Source organism: Nyctereutes procyonoides, unplaced genomic scaffold, assembly GCF_905146905.1.
Source record: "Nyctereutes procyonoides isolate TBG_1078 unplaced genomic scaffold, NYPRO_anot_genome, whole genome shotgun sequence".
NCBI classification, from domain to species: Eukaryota; Metazoa; Chordata; class Mammalia; order Carnivora; family Canidae; genus Nyctereutes; species Nyctereutes procyonoides.
In genome coordinates this window covers 28,280,180-28,298,800 of record NW_026575120.1, presented here as the reverse complement: position 1 = coordinate 28,298,800, position 18,621 = coordinate 28,280,180, and the positions used below count along the sequence as shown (strand labels likewise).

General features: G+C 48.9%; 1 protein-coding gene across 18 annotated transcripts in view; it reads right to left on the bottom strand.

Moving 5' to 3' along the window:
• Positions 1–18,621, bottom strand: part of URGCP (upregulator of cell proliferation) — a 53,244-nt gene that overhangs the window by 4,078 nt on the left and 30,545 nt on the right. For 11 of the 18 annotated variants that reach the window (XM_055335404.1, XM_055335410.1, XM_055335408.1 and 8 more), the window contains 4 exons: positions 8,004–8,030; positions 7,632–7,702; positions 695–727; positions 454–492 (listed from right to left, as the gene is read on the bottom strand). In XM_055335404.1, the coding sequence (XP_055191379.1) occupies positions 454–492; positions 695–727; positions 7,632–7,702; positions 8,004–8,030 (170 nt within the window). Of the gene's footprint in view, positions 1–227; positions 493–694; positions 728–7,631; positions 7,703–8,003; positions 8,032–10,144; positions 10,274–12,025; positions 12,200–12,735; positions 12,925–18,621 lie in introns of those variants that run through there. The other 7 variants (XM_055335400.1, XM_055335401.1, XM_055335413.1 and 4 more) reach the window with 5 other exon arrangements.

Genomic DNA, 18,621 nt, shown 5'->3' with positions numbered 1-18,621 from the left:
CCCTGGACACCCAGGCAGAAACCCTTTGTACGCACTGCTCAGGTTTCTGGGTGTTGCCTCAAAGAAGCTGGGACGTGGATTGGGGTCTGGTTTCACCTCTCCAGCAGCAGGCAATGAAATCTGCTGGGCAAGAGCCAGAGCAAGAAACCTCATATGCACTGGTGCCCAGTGTGGGGCCCATGGAGGAAATGCAATCACCGGAACAGCCCATGGATTCCCAAACCTGCCTGGGCTTTAGAACCGCTCTGGGAACTTGTCAAATGTAAGATCCCTGTGCTTCTTCCTGCGAAGATGCTAGTCTCAGTCTCAGTCTCCGTACAGGGCCACGGCTCCCCAGCGGGTGCGTGGGGGCACTCAGGGCCAGGGGCTGGAGGGGACTCTCCCACAGTCGGGTGTGCCTAGACGGGGTCCTCCTGCGACAGGACAGGGAGCCAGAGCAGAGAAAATGTGTACCTGCTGGAAAGTCACTGTCCTGAGCCTCATTTGTACCATCTAAAAAAGCAAAGGAAAATGAGGTGTCAATCAAATCAGTGCCTCAGATGGACACGTTAGCCTAACTCAGAATCTCCTTCTTCTCGCTAAGACAGCAACTGCTCCTAACCGCTCACAGTCTAACGTCCCAGCCCTGCCCCGCTCTACCTGCCCATCCCCAGGTGATCCAAACCCGCCTCTCCACTTCCACAACAAAACTCACAGTCATCTGCGTCCATGTCTCTCCATTCCAAATCTGGAAGAAAGCACACACACGTTGACTTTCATCAGCAAGTTAGGACCTTTCTACCAAAAAGTCTCAGTGAGAATGTGGTGGCTCATGTTTATTTTTAATGCTAGCCTTGGCTCCAGTTCTTCCTACGTAAATTTCTATTTTCCAGCCCCAAATACAACACAGTAGTGAGAGCTCGTACAAGACAGTGATTTGCTCGAGAACATATTCCTGTAACAATTTACTGAACTTTCTGAAAATAAAATATGAATAAGCTCACGAAACTTATATAGATTAATCTTTTATTTTAGAAACTATTTCAAACATAAGTCAATGTAAATTCCTGGCTCAATTTCACGAGTACATCCTACGAACATGATTTTTTTTAAAAAAGATTTATTTATTTATTTATTTATTTATTTATTTATTTATTTATTTATTTATGAGAGACAGAGAGAGAGAGAGAGGCAGAGACACAGGAGGAGGGGAGAAGCAGGCTCCATGCCAGGAGCCTGACGTGGGACTCGATCCTGGGTCTCCAGGATCGTGCCCTGGGCCAAAGGCAGGCGCTAAACCGCTAAGCCACCCAGGGATCCCCAGATTCTTTTATTCATTCATTCATTCATTCATTTGCACCCAAAAGCATAAGATACCTAGGAATAAACCTAACCAAAGAGGTAAAGGATCTATACCCTAAAAACTATAGAACACTTCTGAAAGAAATTGAGGAAGACACAAAGAGATGGAAAAATATTCCATGCTCATGGATTGGCAGAATTAATATTGTGAAAATGTCAATGCTACCCAGGGCAATTTACACGTTCAATGCAATCCCTATCAAAATACCATGGACTTTTTTCAGAGACTTAGAACAAATTATTTTAAGATTTGTGTGGAATCAGAAAAGACCCGAATAGCCAGGGGAATTTTAAAAAAGAAAACCATAGCTGGGGGCATCACAATGCCAGATTTCAGGTTGTACTACAAAGCTGTGGTCATCAAGACAGTGTGGTACTGGCACAAAAACAGACACATAGACCAATGGAACAGAATAGAGAATCCAGAAATGGACCCTGAACTTTATGGTCAACTAATATTCGACAAAGGAGGAAAGACGATCCACTGGAAGAAAGACAGTCTCTTCAATAAATGGTGCTGGGAAAATTGGTCATCCACATGCAGAAGAATGAAACTAGACCACTCTCTTGCACCATACACAAAGATAAACTCAAAATGGATGAAAGATTTAAATGTGAGACAAGACTCCATCAAAATCCTAGAGGAGAACACAGGCAACACCCTTTTTGAACTTGGCCACAGTAACTTCTTGCAAGATACATCCACGAAAACAAAAGAAACAAAAGCAAAAATGAACTATTGGGACTTCATCAAGATAAGAAGCTTTTGCACAGCAAAGGATACAGTCAACAAAACTCAAAGACAACCTACAGAATGGGAGAAGATATTTGCAAATAACATATCAGATAAAGGGCTAGTTTCCAAAATCTATAAAGAACTTATTAAACTCAACACCAAAGAAACAAACAATCCAATCATGAAATGGGCAAAAGACATGAAGAGAAATCTCACAGAGGAAGACATAGACATGGCCAACATGCACATGAGAAAATGCTCTGCATCACTTGCCATCAGGGAAATACAAATCAAAACCACAATGAGATACCACCTCACACCAGTGAGAATGGGGAAAATTAACAAGGCAGGAAACAACAAATGTTGGAGAGGATGCGGAGAAAAGGGAACCCTCTTACACTGTTGGTGGGAATGTGAACTGGTGCAGCCACTCTGGAAAACTGTGTGGAGGTTCCTCAAAGAATTAAAAATAGACCTGCCCTACGACCCAGCAATTGCACTGTTAGGGATTTACCCCGAAGATTCAGATGCAATGAAACGCCGGGGCACCTGCACCCCGATGTTTCTAGCAGCCATGTCCACAATAGCCAAACTGTGGAAGGAGCCTCGGTGCCCATCGAAAGATGAATGGATAAAGAAGATGTGGTTTATGTATACAATGGAATATTACTCAGCCATTAGAAACAACAAATACCCACCATTTGCTTCAACGTGGATGGAACTGGAGGGTATTATGCTGAGTGAAGTAAGTCAATCGGAGAAGGACAAACAGTGTATGTTCTCACTCATTTGGGGAATATGAATAATAGTGAAGGGGAATATAAGGGAAGGGAGAAGAAATGTGTGGGAGATATCAGAAAGGGACACAGAACATAAAGACTTCTAACTCTGGGAAATGAACTAGGGGTGGTGGAAGGGGAGGAGGGCGGGGGGTGGGGGTGAATGGGTGACGGGCACGGAGGGGGACACTTGACGGGATGAGCACTGGGTGTTATTCTGTATGTTGGTAAATTGAACACCAATAAAAATTAATTTATAAAAAAAAAAAATAAAAAAGATTTATTTATTTATTTATTTATTTATTTATTTATTTATTTATTTATGAGAGAGAGAGAGAGAGAGAGAGGCAGAGACACAGGAGGAGGGAGAAGCAGGCTCCATGCCAGGAGCCTGACGTGGGACTCGATCCTGGGTCTCCAGGATCGTGCCCTGGGCCAAAGGCAGGCGCTAAACCGCTGCGCCACCCAGGGATCCCCAGATTCTTTTATTCATTCATTCATTCATTCATTCATTCATTCGAAAGAGAGAGAGGGTAGCCCAGGTGGCTCAGCGGTTTAGCACCGCCTTCAGCCCAGAGCCTGATCCTGGAGATCCGGGATCGAGTCCCATGTCAGGCTCCCTGCATGGGGCCTGCTTTTCCCTCTGCCTGTGTCTCTGCCTCTCTGTCTGTGTCTCTCATGAATAAGTAAATAAAATCTTAAAAAAGAGAGAGAGCAGAAGCAGGGGAGGGGCAGAGGGAGAATCAGACTCCCTGCTGAGCAGGGACCCCCATCCCCACCCCATGACTCCATCTCAGCACCCTGAGATGATGACCTGAGCCGAAGGCAGACGCTTCACCCACTGAGCCCCCCAGGTGCCCCACTGTGCACTTTTTTAATGTTCTGAGTTTTGATCCACATAAAAGTATCATCTAATCCAAATTAAAATTACAGTCTTTAAAGCTTATGAATCGAAAAAAGATTCTGATATTTTCAGATTAATTCTTCTCATGATTTTCGTAGTCAGGTAGATAAACAAGACATTTCAAACAGTCTTCTTTGACGGTATCTCTGGAGACAGACATGAAAAGCAGGAAAGAGAAACAGGAAAGGCGATCAGAGAAATCATGAGTATGAAAGATGGATGATTCACACATATCAAACCACAATGCTGAGCAATCAAAAGATTATTTTATCCAAAGTAGAGAAAACACATCAGAAGAATTTTTCCAAGGAATTCAAAATGCCCTCTGAGAAAACAGAGCAGTTACAGGAGGGGACAGGACGCAGAGAAGCCCGAGGTGGGCTAGAGGTGGCTGTAGAGCAGCCGTAAGCAGGGGTCGGGGAGTAAACCCCACACCCACAAAGGGTAGGCCACAGCTCTGATTCAGACTGAACAGATGATGGGCGGACGACAGCAAAGAGGCCCAAAGCGGCCAGTGGGTCAGCCTATGCAATTGCGGGCAGGAGAGCCTAGTGGTCCACAGGCAGAGACGGCTGGGAGCCCCAATAAGCAACGGTCAGCAGCAGAGCTCAGCGAGGAGGAAGAGGGGGCAGCGGACTTCCAGGCAGGGACACAGCAGACGCGCCCTCGCCAGCACATATGCCCATCTCTCTGTCTCCCTGTCTCTGTGACAGTGCATCCATGCTGTGGGTGTGAGTGGGGCTGTCTCACTGAGGTTTTTATTTGCATGTTCCCAGTGACTAGTGAGGCTGAACATCTTTGCAAGTGCTCACTGTCCACTCAGACGTTTTCTTTGGAGAAATGCCCATGCAGGTCCTTTGCCCATTTTTATTTTTTTTAAAGATTTTATTTATTTGAGAGACAGAGAGAGAGAGAGAGAGAGAGAGGCAGAGACATAGGCAGAGGGAGAAGCAGGCTCTATGCAGGGAGCCTGATGTGGGACTTGATCCGGGGACTCCAGGATCACACCCTGGGCTGAAGGCAGGCAGTAAACCACTGAGCCACCCAGCGTCCCCCTTTGCCCCCCCTTTTTTTTTAAAGATTTTATTTATTTATTCATGAGACACATAGAGAGAAAGGCAGAGATACAGTACAGGCAGAGGGAGAAGCAGGACCCATGCAGGCAGCCCGACGTGGGACTCGATCCTGGGTCTCCAGGATCACACCCTGGGCTAAAGGTGGCGCTAAACCACTAAGCCACCAGGACTGCCCCCCCCTTTGCCCATTTTTAAATCATGTTGCTTTTGGTTGTTGAGTTTGAGGAGGTCTCCAGATGTTCGGGATAGTAATCCCTTGGCAGACACAAGGTTTGCAAATTTCTTCTCCCATTCTGTGGGTTCCCTTTATACTCCGTGGGTAGTGTCATCTGATGCACAAAATGTTTAACTTTTCACGTGGTCCAGACTGTCTCGTATTTCTCCTGTTGTCTTTGGTGTCACCTGCAGGGAATCACTGCCACATTCAAATGCTCAGTGTTTTCTTCCAAGTGTTTGTTTTATTAGATCTTACGTTTAGGATTACACTGATCCACTGATTAACTTCTGTATTCAGTTTTGAGTAAAGGTCTGACTTCATTATTTCACATGTGAATGTCCAGTTTTCCCAGCACTATGTGTTGAAAACACTGCCCTGTACCCAGTGAATGCTCCTGGCACCCTTGTCAAAAACCACTTGACCAAATACATGAGGGTTTCTTTCTGGGCTATTTCACAGGTCTAGGAGTATGTCTTGATACCAGGACCATACTGTTTACTGTACTTTGTGGTTGGTTTTCACATCAGGAACTGTGAGTCCTCCAGTTCTGTTCTTTCTCAAGACTGTCCGGGCTATTCACTGGCCCCTAAGATTCCACACAAAGGATGGGGTTTTCCTTTTCCACAAAATGTCATTGGCTTTCTTGATTGGGACTGCAACCAATCTGCACATCACTTTGGGGGATACTGACATTTTACCCATGTTACGTCTCCCAATCCATGAACATGGGAAGTGTTTCCATTTATTTATATCTTCTTTCATTTCTGCAGCAGTGTTTTGTAGTTTTATTGTACAATTCTTTCACCTCCTTAGTTAATTCCTAAGTATTGTATTCTTTTTGACACTACTGTAAACGGAACGGTTTTTGTGATTTTTCTCTTCGGTGTGCTCACTACCAGTGTATAGAAATGTGACTGATTTTTGTGTATTGGCTTTGTATCCTGCTTGGCTGACTTTATTTATTAGTTCTAACAGCTTTTTGTAAATTTTTTAGCATTTTCTACACATAAGATGACATCATCTGCAAAGAGAGAGCATTTTGCTTCTTCCTTTCCAGTTGGGATGCCTTTTATTTCTTCTTCTCCAGGATCCCTGGGTGGCACAGCGGTTCGGCGCCTGCCTTTGGCCCAGGGCGCGATCCTGGAGACCCGGGATCGAATCCCACGTCGGGCTCCCGGTGCATGGAGCCTGCTTCTCCCTCTGCCTATGTCTCTGCCTCTCTCTCTCTCTTTGTGTGTGTGTGTGTGTGTACTATCATAAAAAAAAAAAAAAAAAAAAAAAAAAGATCTATTTCTTCTTCTCCCCCACAGCTGCTGTGGCTGTGGCTTCTAGTCACCGGCTGGATGGGAGTGGTGACATGGGCCTCCCTATCTCACACCCCTAAGTGTGACATTTGCTGGGGGTTGTCCAAGTATGGTTTTTATCATGTGGAGGTGGTTTCCATCTACTCCTACTTTGTAGAGCGTTTATCAAGAAACAGAAAATTTCATCAAATGCTTTTTCCATGTCAATTGAGATGATCATTTTACCCTTCATTTTGTTGATATCACCCTTGCACTCCAGGAATAAATCCCAGCTGGCCACGGTACATCACCCCTTGAATATGCTAGTATATTCCATTTGGTGTCTTGCTGAGGATTTTTTGCATTAATAATCCTAAGGGAGGGATCCCTGGGTGGCTCAGCAGTTTAGCGCCTGCCTCCCACCTGGAGTCCTGGGATCGAGTCCCACATCGGGCTCCCTGCATGGAGCCTGCTTCTCCCTGTGTCTCTGCCTCTCTCTCTCTTTCTGTGTCTCATGAAAAAATAAATAAAATTTAAAAAATAATCCTAAGGGATACTGGTGTATAGTTTCTTTTCCATATAGGGTCTTTGTCTGGCTTTGATTTGGGCTTATGCTGGCCTCAAGAAAGAGTTAGGAAGTTCTCCTGCCCTTCAATTGTTTGAAACAGTTTGAGAAGTAGTTCTTTAAATATTTGTCAAATTCACCTCATCCTCTGAGATCACCTCTGGGTTTTTTGTGGGGTTATCTTTGCATGACACCATTAAATCCAATAGGACATATGTATTTTGAGAAGCACTAAATTAATGATAGACCCAAAATGACTTTTAGGAGCAAAGATGTCTGGAGTGTGGCCATCACACCTTAACGCTGAAGTCCTGAGGGACAGCCACTGACCCAGCCTCCAAATCCACAGAGAAAGAGATTGAGCCATGGCGAGCCACGACCAGGAAGACCACAAGCCCCAGTTTGCCTGAGACGGTTCCGGTTTATAGCTGTGGTCCCAACAAAATACTCAGAAGTGCCCAGGTCAGTAACTAGGCAGTCACCATGAGCCAGTCTCAGGGTGGCGCCTGTGACGTGCTCGACTGCAATATGTTCCTGGTAAACTGGGGATAATCACCAGTTTGAAACTGAATCCTATTTCAAATATATGAAAGACTTTTAATAAAAGACCCTTAAATGGAATCTTTTTGTAAAAGGAAAAACAAGAGCCCAAGGCCTGTGTATATTTAAGGTCTATGCTCCCTGCCCACGGCGCTGCCAGAACCCAGGACGGCCACCAGCCTGACATTACCTCCAATGGCCACAGCTGTTCGTCTCTCGGATGCTTTTATTTCTGGGGCCACTTCTCCCAAATCTGAACGTCTGAAACAATTCCAAAGTAAAAACAATAATTAAAATAATGAAGTAATACAATTTAAATCTACTTATCAAGTTGGCTGCATATCAGAATCATCTCTTAGGGAGCCTTTAAAAACTACCAATCCTGGCCACACCCCAGGCCAGCGAAACCAGACCTGGGGGTTGGGCCAGGGTGTCGTTGCTTTCCAGAGTACCCTGGATGGTTCTAGTGTGCAGCCACCACCGAGAAGCGCCGAGAAGCGCTCTCCACGACTGCAGGCCAGAGTGTAAATCGTCATTCAAAAAGACATAAAAATATACATACCCTTTGACCAGTAATTCCACTTCTAGCCTAAGGAAATAATTAAGATTTAGTTATAAAGATGTTGATGCCAGCTTAAATATAATAGCGAAAAACTGGATGCCTTTTAAAATCAAAGTCCAATTACAGAAAAGTATGGTACAGGCTCATTCTGTAGTTACCAGAAAACATTGTATGGATCTCGTTCTGTGGACAAAATGATGTTGAATGATGTTATGGAGTGATGTTAATGATGTATATGCTAATGGGAGGAAATATATGAATATTCATATTTACAGTAGGAATATTAGTTTTAGTGAAATTGAGTGTATTTATGTATTTATCTACAGGTATATAAGGAGATCTAGAAGAATGTTCATCAAAAGTTAACAGTATGGGCAGGGAGGGGTGATCCTGAATTCTTTTAAGTAGATTTGGTAAATGTAGTCCATTTAAGAATAAACTATTTTAGGTTTATTATAAGAATGAGTAAATGTGTTGCTTTTGTCGGGAGCCAGAGTTCTATTGTTGAAGAAGGGACATACAAATATGGAAAAAAGTGGGGCGCCTGGGTGGCTGGTCGGTTGTGTGTCTGCCTTCGGCTCAGATCGTGATCCCAGGGTCCTGGATGGAGAGCCCCCCATCCCCAGAAGCAGGCTCAGCAGGGAGCCTGCTTCTCCCTCTGCCTCTGCTCCTCCCCTGGCCGGTGCGCACACTGGAACCAGAGGTGTAGCATGAACACATGATATCCACACGCATGCTGTGGGCCTGTGTACATGCATGCTTCTGTCTATATGCCTACCTTTCCTAGCTCTGGCCACTGAGAGGCACAAAAAGCAAAGATACTATCTAGCAGCACTGAGCACACCCTGTAATATCGTTCTGTACTAAAGGACACCAGGTCTCCTTGGAGAGATGGCTGATGCCAGGGCCACAGCAGGGAAAGAACAAGAGGAGTCGGAGTGTCTTATTTCAGAAAATAAGGAAGCGCTCCGAACTCAGGAGCCAGCTGGCAAGCCCGGGCAATCTGAGCATGGACTTAACACATACAGTGATGAGTGAAAAACCACTAAGATTTAGGAATGAATGAGTCCATATGGGTAATATATAAGCAAACGGGGAGGGCGGGTAGAGGGCTCTTGCTTACAACCATCTGAAGGGTAGGAGCGCTGTATCGTTCTGCAACCACCTCAACCTCAGGGAACATTGGTTCAAGCCAGAAACACCAAAAAATGCCAGCTCTTGAGAAGAAAATGTTGATAGGGAGCAAGATGTCTGCCCAGTTTCAACATCGCTCCTCGCAGACTGCTTCTCGGATGCCAGGAAGGAAAGACCTGGTACTTATAGCACAGACCCCTGAGGGCTCCAGTCAGCGGGCGGGTGGGGCAGGAGGTCACCACGCGCCCCACTTGTCCCACCTGAGAGAGGGTACAGCCATCACTTGGCCCTGGGCGGATCACAGGGACAAATGCAAAATGCAGCTACATGGAGGTGCGGGGAGGGAGGACTGCAGTATCTCAAAGTGCAAGGTGAGGGAAGTGTTCCAGACTCAGGTGGCCCCACACCTGAGCCCGCACGGATCCCACACTGGAAGGGGACACCTTGGGGCCCACGGGCAGAACTGGGCCGTGGGTGCCACGTAGGAGAACACTGGCGGATGTGGACACGGCAATGTGTGCAACATACTCTCTAGTGGTTAAGAGGGACATGACACACGAGTGTCTTTGAGGGGACAGAAACACAAACAGAGACAGAGGGAATGCGAAATGAGAATGTAAGTGAGTGCAAACACTGAAAAGCAGACTTGGGATAAGGGGCCTTTTATTTTTATAATTTAGCTCTAGGTACAAATTATTTCACTAAAAAATGTAAAACTTTAATAGTGGTTACTTCCCACTGGGTGGCAGGGACATGAATTTATTTTGTCTTATTTGAATTTCTTTAAGCAGAATTATATATTGATTTAAAAAGGATAAAAGACCTATAAAAATGATGAGGCGAGCAGGGTCTGGGTCAGAGTTAAGACATGAGGGTCCCCAAGAAGACCAGAGTCCCTGCAGCCTCTACCAACAGCACATAGACATTGAGCTCTGTGCAAGGACCCCACACACAGAGCAATCCAGCTCCCCTCAATTCTCCAGCAAAACACATCAAATCCACCCTCCCAGAGGAAACTCCAGAACCCCCAGTTGCTCTTCCGACACATTCTCTGGGTGTCTTGTCCTCTGCCCTCTGTGAAGAGTCCTGGTAGCCACAGTGGTCACTGGGCACTAAGCAATGCTCGGACCCTGATGCTGACAAAAAAATAAGTTTTCATCGCTTTTGTAGTAAGGAAAAGAAAGTAACCTTAAAAACAGACACCACCGCAACAGGTTAAAACTAGTCCCTAGTAGAAGCAGGCCTGGCCTGGCAGCGGCCATGCACACACGGCGCCTAGGATCTGGGGGGCCAGGCTCCTCCCACGGAAGACGGGCTCCCAGGGCAGGAGCTGAACCCCAACCCACTCCTTCCCACACAGGAAAGCAGGCCACATGTAGATGACCTGGACCTGTGCCAGTTTGTGAAAACGTGCATGGAATCCTGCCCCTCACCATTGTCAACACAGCGCTGCAAGCTGCAGGCAGAGCCCAACCTGGGGGAAAACGACAGCTCAGCTTTGCCTCTTACTTTCTCCTTCACGCCCCACTTTCAACACCCACACAGCCTGACCTGGGCCCCAACCCCACTGGTCTTCATCTCCCTTTCTGGCATGGAGCTCCTAAGGATGGGGGGTAGGTTGCCTGGGGAACCCTCCGTGTGCCCACAGGGTGGAAAGTTCCAGTCCAGGGAGGGGAGAGGGGCTGAAGGCTGAACCAATCACCGACAACCAATGAGTCACCCAAGCATGCCTGTGTAATGAAGCCCCCATACACCCCAGAGGGACAGGTCTCTGAGAGCCTCCAGGTTGGTGAGCACAAGATCTGGGGAAGGCAGGCTTGAGGGGGCCTGGAGGCTCCCTGCCCCTTCTGCACACGTTGCCTTGTGTACCACCTCCATCTGGCTCTTCCTGAAGTACATCCTTTATAGGAAATGGATCATCTGGTACATAAAATATTTCCCTGAGTTCCATGAGCCGTTCCAGCACATTCCCTGAACCCGAGGAGGGTTCATGGGACCCCCAATCTACAGCCTGTCAGTCACAAGCATAGCAATGGCCCTGGCCTGAGGCGTCTCAAGTGGGGCTGAGGGTGGGGACTGAACTCCAAACCTGTGGGATTGATGCTGTCCAGGTGGATGGGGTCAGACCCCTGCTGGTGTGTCTGAATTCTCTGTGGGGGGGAACCCCCAACATTAGTATCGGGGTGAGAAGACCATCTCGGGGGTGATCGCAGTGAAACAAGGTCCTAAGAGTGGGGCTCCTCTCTGAAGGACCAGTGTCCTACAGGATGAGATGCCGGGGAGCTGGCTCTTTCTGCAGTTGCACGGAAGCGGCCACATGAGCACACAGTGAGAGGGCAGCTGTCGACAAGCCCAGGAGGGAGGCCTCAGGAGAACCCAAAGCCGACCAAGCTGCCACCAGGATGTCCAGATGGCGAGGACGGTGAGAAACTAGCATCTGCTGATGAAGTTGCCTGGCCTGTGAGCCTCGTGACGACACCCTGACAGGCAAACGGAAGCCCCCAATCTGCAAAGCGGAAACAATACCCCAAGATCTGCTCCCCCCACCAGCCAGCAAACACAGCTTGACCCACAGAGGAGTCTCCCGGTCCCCCTTGGGCTCACTCTCTTTACAACTCAGATTTTAGGTGACTTATATTATAGTTCGTAACTACAAGAATCATAAAAACCAGCCCATCTGCCAATTCCAAGTATAGCCCTGTTCTGAGCAAGAGCCCTACTAGGCGTCCTGCGGCCAAGACAGTGGGACCCCACTGCGTCCCCGAGGCCCAGACATAGACAAGGGGGGCTTTCTGCAAAGCAGGTTTGGAAAGTTACTAATAGCATTACTATCTTCTTCTGGTTCCCCATAAGACAAGATAAAATCCAGAAAAGTATCAAGAAAATACCTTTGCCCTTTTGAGAAGTCCTCAACAAATGAACGAATCCTGTCGCCACGTCATCTATCCACTTTGCTGTGGCTCCTGCTGCTTCTGTGAGGCCGGATCCAACCCAAGGGCTCTGCTTCTCCTGAGGCCCCATTGGGGTCCCCAACATGGGACCCAGCTCAGGCCCTGCCGGAGCTGAGAGCATAGAGGCCCAAGGTGGGCTGACATGACTCAGACAAGGGTGACCTGAACCGCGGCCCCAGGAACCCAGTGCACCAGTGGCTCCTCCTCACTAAGGCGGGAAGCAGATATTCCGGTTTGCTCCCTTTGAGTCTCGCAGCACAGTGAGGCCCCAGACAAACCAGCGCTGGCTGCCTCGCTGGCCGTCTCTCCGAGGCGACGTGGCCACGCACGCTTCCCTCATCCCTTTCCTCCCTTTTTCCAAATGCCCAGCAGATGGATCTGCAGAACTTTTCTACTTAACACCTGGAGTTTCTGACTCCAGACAGCACAGCCTTCAATGCTCGCTGACCTGCTCTGACACCAGAGATCCCTGCCCACCCCAGGGACGCCCACTCCTCAGACAGGGTCCCTCAATGCCCAGAACCCAAAGCAGGGCGAGCTCCACCCAGAAACCCAGCTCCTTGACCAGGTGGTGCCAGTAAAACAAGACAAAAGAGAAAACCATAAGGAACAAGAGGATGTTGGATACACAGAGGTGCGTTACTCACCCTAACACAGCCGACAACGTATTAGTAATTGCTCTCAATAGCAAAAAGTCTGATTCAGTGCTTGCTGTTTGATGCTGACAGCTTTTGAGACCTGCCTTCCCCTCCTGGCCTGCACCTGGGCCAGCGGACAAGAAAGCCCGGAGATGCCTTCCTCTGGCACTGGCTGGACCCCTCGGCCCATCACCACCCCTGAAACAAAACCCAAAGCCAACTGCTGCCCAGAAAGCCTCATTAAACTAGTAATAAACCTTTTTAACCCAGCGTGGTGTATGTTGTGGGTTGAAATGTCTCCCCCAAAAAAGATATGTTCAAGTCCTAACCTCAGCACGGTGCACGTGGCCTTATTAAGAAATAAGGTCTTTGCAGATGAAATTAGTTAAAGGACGACCAGGTCACACCAGGAAGGGTGGGTCCCTGACCCAGCAGGTGGTATGGCTGGAAGAGGATGGCGTGGACACATTCGCAGGGAGAAGAACACAGGGACAGTGGTGTTGCCGTGTCCACAAGCCCGGGATTACCAGCAGCCACCAGATGCCAGGAGGGAGGCAGGTGGGGGGGGACACCCTCCCACAGAGCCTCCGGAAGGCACCCCCGTTGAAGACTCCCAGCATCCAGAGCTGAGAGAGGATATGTCCTCTTCATCATGCCACCCAGCCTGTGGCACTTTGTGACAATGTCCCCAGGAGACAGACGTGGCCTGTGTGACTCCTGCCGCTGTCTGCACATGGCCTTCTCCTGGTATGTCTCTTCTGTGTTTCCCGTAAAGACACCACTCACTGGATGAGGGCCCTCTGAACCCAGTAGGACCCCATTTTAACTAATCACAGGCAAGAAGCCTGTTTCCAAAAATGGTCCACTCACAGGGACTAGGGTTAGGACTTCAATATATGTTTGGGAGGGGACACGATTCAACCTCTGACAATATCCAAGCCCGAACCAGAGGCTGTCCCACCTTTGCAGGGTCTCACCATGCAGTGGCAGGGACTGAGAAAACATGGGTGACCAGGCTCCATCGTGTGGCATGGAGGTGGGGCTGGGGCAACACGACTGGACGCAGGATGTGATGACACAGGAAAGAGGCCAGCACTGTGCAGCCTGGCAGTGAAGTCCCCAAACTGTGCTGGAGCGTGCGGGGAGCATGACGGACAGGCCCTTTGCTGCCTTCCGGCTCTTGGGCACCTGGCGCTCTCCCAGGGCAGGGGAGCTGCACAGGCACATGGCAGGCAACTGTCCTAGCTGCTGCTCCTGCCACCTCCGCGGGCCCTGGGCCCACTGTCAGCGCCACATCCCAAGCTAAGAATGTTCCTGGGACAGCAGCCCGGGTGGCTCAGTGGTTTAGTGCCTGCCTTCGGCCCAGGGTGTGATCCTGGAGTTCCAGGATCGAATCCCACATTGGGCTCCCTGTGTGGAGCCTGCTTCTCCCTCTGCCTGTGTCTCTGCCTCTCTCTCTGTGTCTCTCATGAATAAATAAAATCTTTAAAAAAAAAAAAAACGAATGTTAACAGGAGAGACACGGTGTGTGACACAGCAAGGCTCTGTCCTGGGTGCCTGCCACGCGGGTCCCCCAGCAGGAAGAAGCAGCCCTAAAGCCCAGATCCTCTGGCAGCTTACTCAAGAGCTGGTCACACCCCACAAATCACACATGTACGGACCTATGAGCTTCGGCTGCCAGCCCAGCCCTGCCCTGCACATCTGCTCAGGCCGCCACGAGGGTGCAGAGAGATATTCATAGCTGGGAAGCCAGTTCCTATGGGGCCAGGTTGTCCGGGATCTACCCTCACACTTAATTACTGCTGGGAACTTCCCTCGGAGATTGGGACCCAAATATCCACTATCCCTGCTCCTAGCTCAGCGAGATCAGCAAGTCACACTTCTCAAAGTTTTATGTTGAGGGTGCGCTGGAAGATGGACAGGGGGACACCTGGGTGGCTCAGTGGTTGGGCGCCTGCCTTCAGCTCAGGTCATGATCCTGGGATCCAGGATCGAGTCCCACATTAGGCTCCCTGTGAGGAGCCTGCTTTTCCCTCTGCCTATGTCTCTGCCTCTCTCTCTCAGTCTATGTCTCTCATGAATAAATAAATAAATCTTAAAAAAAAAAAAAAAAAGGAAGATGGACAGGGCCTGCACTGGGTTGCAGGGAGCTGTGGGTAGAAGGGCAGGCGGGGGCCCCGGGGCAGCGGGGGCCAGGGTGGCGGGGGCCCCAGGGCAGCAGCTACCTCTGGGCAGAGAGTGGACAGGACACACTCTGGACCGTGCTCTGACTGCAGGGGCCGTGCCTGTCTGCTGCTGCGAACAGAGGAGGGGTGACACAGGTCAGACCTAGGTGGTGGTGAGGTGTGTGAGAAGATGGACAGACGGACAGGCTGACAGGAAGGCTGCGGGAGAGCAGGGCTGCACAGACCTCAGCAGGCTGGCACTACGAGGCTGGCCTGGGACCAGTGGTAAAGAAACTCTTCATGTCTTCCCACCTTCCTGAATTCTCTCACTGTGGCCGGCAGTTTTCCAGATCTATTTGCAAATAAAAATCAAAACCCAACTGCTACGCTGTAGACAAGCAGAAGGGTAGAGATAAGAGGGGAAAACTCTTACCCACCAGCCATATCAACAAGAGAGAGATTAAGAATATGAACATGCGGCGTCCGTATGAGAATTTTTAAATACTAAAGAATACAAAAGATTTGAACAAACGAAAAGGCAGGTCCTAACTGAGAAAACAAGGCTTAATGTGACTTATCTTTTTTAAAGATTTTATTTATTTATTCCTGAGAGACAGAGAGGCAGAGACACAGGCAGAGGGAGAAGCAGGCTCCATGCACCAGGAGCCCGACGTGGGATTCGATCCCGGGTCTCCAGGATCGCGCCCTGGGCCAAAGGCAGGCGCCAAACCGCTGCGCCACCCAGGGATCCCCTTAATGTGCCTTTTAAGTCAATACTTGCTAAACTAGCATCTAGGTAAAAAAACAGATAAACTGATTCTATGGAGAAATGTTTATAATGACAATCAGGGAAATTCTGAAAAAGAACAGTAATAAAAGAGGACAAAGCCCACCAGAGAGGAAACCACAGGACCAGCCACCAGAAATGAAGGCTGCAGGCCCGGTGGGTGAGAGGACAGCCCAGTCATGGGGGGCCTGGGGACAAACCCCCACCGGCCAGGAACTTCACCCCTGCCCTGGGAGCTTAGAGTGTCTGGGGTCATTCAGGCCTGAGAACCTGGAAGAGTAACAGCAAATCCTGACCATTCCCTTCTCCAAAATGAGTATCAACTACATTTAAGATTTAAACTGGAAAATGAGGGATCCCTGGGTGGCGCAGCGGTTTAGCGCCTGCCTTTGGCCCAGGGCGCGATCCTGAAGACCCGGGATCGAATCCCACGTCGGGCTCCCAGTGCGTGGAGCCTGCTTCTCCCTCTGCCTCTCTATCTCTCTCTCTCTCTGTGTGACTATCATAAATAAATAAAAAATTTAAAAAAATAAAAAAATAAATAAACTGGAAAATGAAACAAAAAATGCACTGAAAGGAAATATTAAAGCCTTAAAACCCAAAGTTGGAGGGGCGCCTAGGGGGCTCAGTAGGTGAAGCCTCTGCCTTCAGCTCAGGTCATGATCTCAGGGTCCGGGATTGAGCCCCACATCAGGCTCCCTGCTTCGAGGGGAGTCTGTTTCTCCCTCTCCCTCTGCTGCTCCCCCTGCTTATGCTCTCTCTCAAATAAATAAACAAAATCTTAAAAAAAAAAAAAAAAAAACTCCAAGTCGGGAAGGCTTCATAAAGTCACAAGGCAAACGATGGACTGGGGAAATGTGTTTGTGACACAAAGGGCTGGTTTTTTCCACATACAAGGAACTACAAAGCGTGAGAAAAAGCCAAGAATCCAAAGAGAAACAAAAGTGAGAAAGGACATCACCCAAACACACTTTAGTGTTTAAAACAAAACAAGGAGTCCATAGGTCTCCTCTGCCCTGGGCGGGACACACCTGCATCCCCCCCAAAGGCTCTTGTAGGCCTTGTGAAATGCAAACCGCAGGTGTGTTACTTATTTTTAAGAAGGCAACTGAGAATCACCTGAAACATCACAACACAGCAGCCGACCCAGCACCAGAACCTGAGGCCTCCTTGCCAGGCAGGTGGTTCTGGAAGCAGGGCCCCAAGTGGGAGCCTATCACTTAGCCACAGGGGCTTCTGAGCCACTGCCACTCTCGGGCCTCTTTTGTAAAACGGGCAGCCAAGCCACAGCCGTTCTGGTCGAGCCGCTTCCTCCCCACTGAGCCTCGTGAGCACATCCCTGCTCCCGCTGCGTCCAGAGCAGCCAGACATGCCACACGTGCTCTGCGGGATGAAACATAGAACCAAGACTTTTGTTTGTGCCTCGGGAACTAGACTGCAAGCGACTGCAGGCGACACTAGTGGGGCGATTTTGCATCAGGTTTTTACTTAAACGGTGTAGCTGAGCCTCGGTTCCCTGGTCTGTCAGGACGGTGGGGACAATTGCCTAGGTTAACACAGGCAAAGGCAGGTGGAGGGGGCCCGACGACACTCTTCTGAGAAGCGGGCAGAATGTACATTTAAAAGAACAACTCCGGGGGCGCCTGCGGGGCTCAGCAGTGGAGCGTCTGCCTTGGGCTCAGGGCGGGACCCCGGGGTCCCGGGATCGAGTCCCGCATCGGGCTCCCTGCATGGAGCCTGCTTCTCCCTCTGCCTGGGTCTCTGCCTCTCTTGCTGTGTCTCTTGCCCTTTTATTTATTAAATAAATAAAATCCTTCAAAATAAATAAATAAATAAAAGACACTTCCCCCCCCCCGACCCCGGACACTGGTGGTTCTGGGTAAGAGGCTCTTCCCTGCGCTTGACGGAGACTGGCAACATGTTCACAGGCCAGGCAGGGAGTTTCTATCTTTAAAGACTCGGCCAGTGAAGATGCCCGTCGCTTCCTAGTTCCTACCTCGATGATTGCATCACACAGGCAGAAATTTTAAAGTCTCATGTCATCTACTGGGAGGCACAGAGACCCCTGAAGTCCAGCGGTGGAAGGGGAAGGCAGTTCCACGGCTCATGAGGACACTTCAGGAGGATCAACTTAAAAAGACAGGCCTTCAGGGGGATCCCTGGGTGGCGCAGCGGTTTGGCGCCTGCCTTTGGCCCAGGGCGCGATCCTGGAGACCCGGGATCGAATCCCACGTCAGGCTCCCGGTGCATGGAGCCTGCTTCTCCCTCTGCCTGTGTCTCTGCCTCCCTCTCTCTCTCTCTGTGTGACTATCATAAATAAATAAAAATTTAAAAAATTAAAAAAAAAAAAAGACAGGCCTTCGGAACGCCTGGGTGGCTCAGCGGTTGAGCATCTGCCTTCAGCTCAGGGCATGACCCTGGATCCCGGGATCGAGTCCCACATCGGGCTCTCTGTAGGGAGCCTCCTTCTCCCTCTGCCTGTGTCTCTGGCTCTCTCTGTGTCTCTCATGAATAAATAAAATCTTTAAAAATAAAATAAAATAGGGACGACCGGGTGGCTCAATGGGTGAGCGTCTGCCTTTGGCTCAGGGCATTATCCTGGGGTCTGGGGATCGAGTCCCACATTGGACTCCCTGCATGGAGCCTACTTCTCCCTCTGCCTATGTCTCTGCCTTTCTCTCTGTGTCTCTCATGAATAAATAAAAAATATTTTAAAAAATACATAAAATAAAATAAAATAAAATAAAATAAAATAAAATAAAATAAAATAAAATAAAATAAAATACAGGTCCTCTGACCACAACGTCCAATTCTGTGAATCTACTCTAGAAAAACACTTCTGCATGTCCAGGGGGAGATGCAATGTGCAGCATTATCCTACAGGGAGAACCGGAAACCCCTTATCTATATAACATGACCATGCTGCACAATATCATATAAACG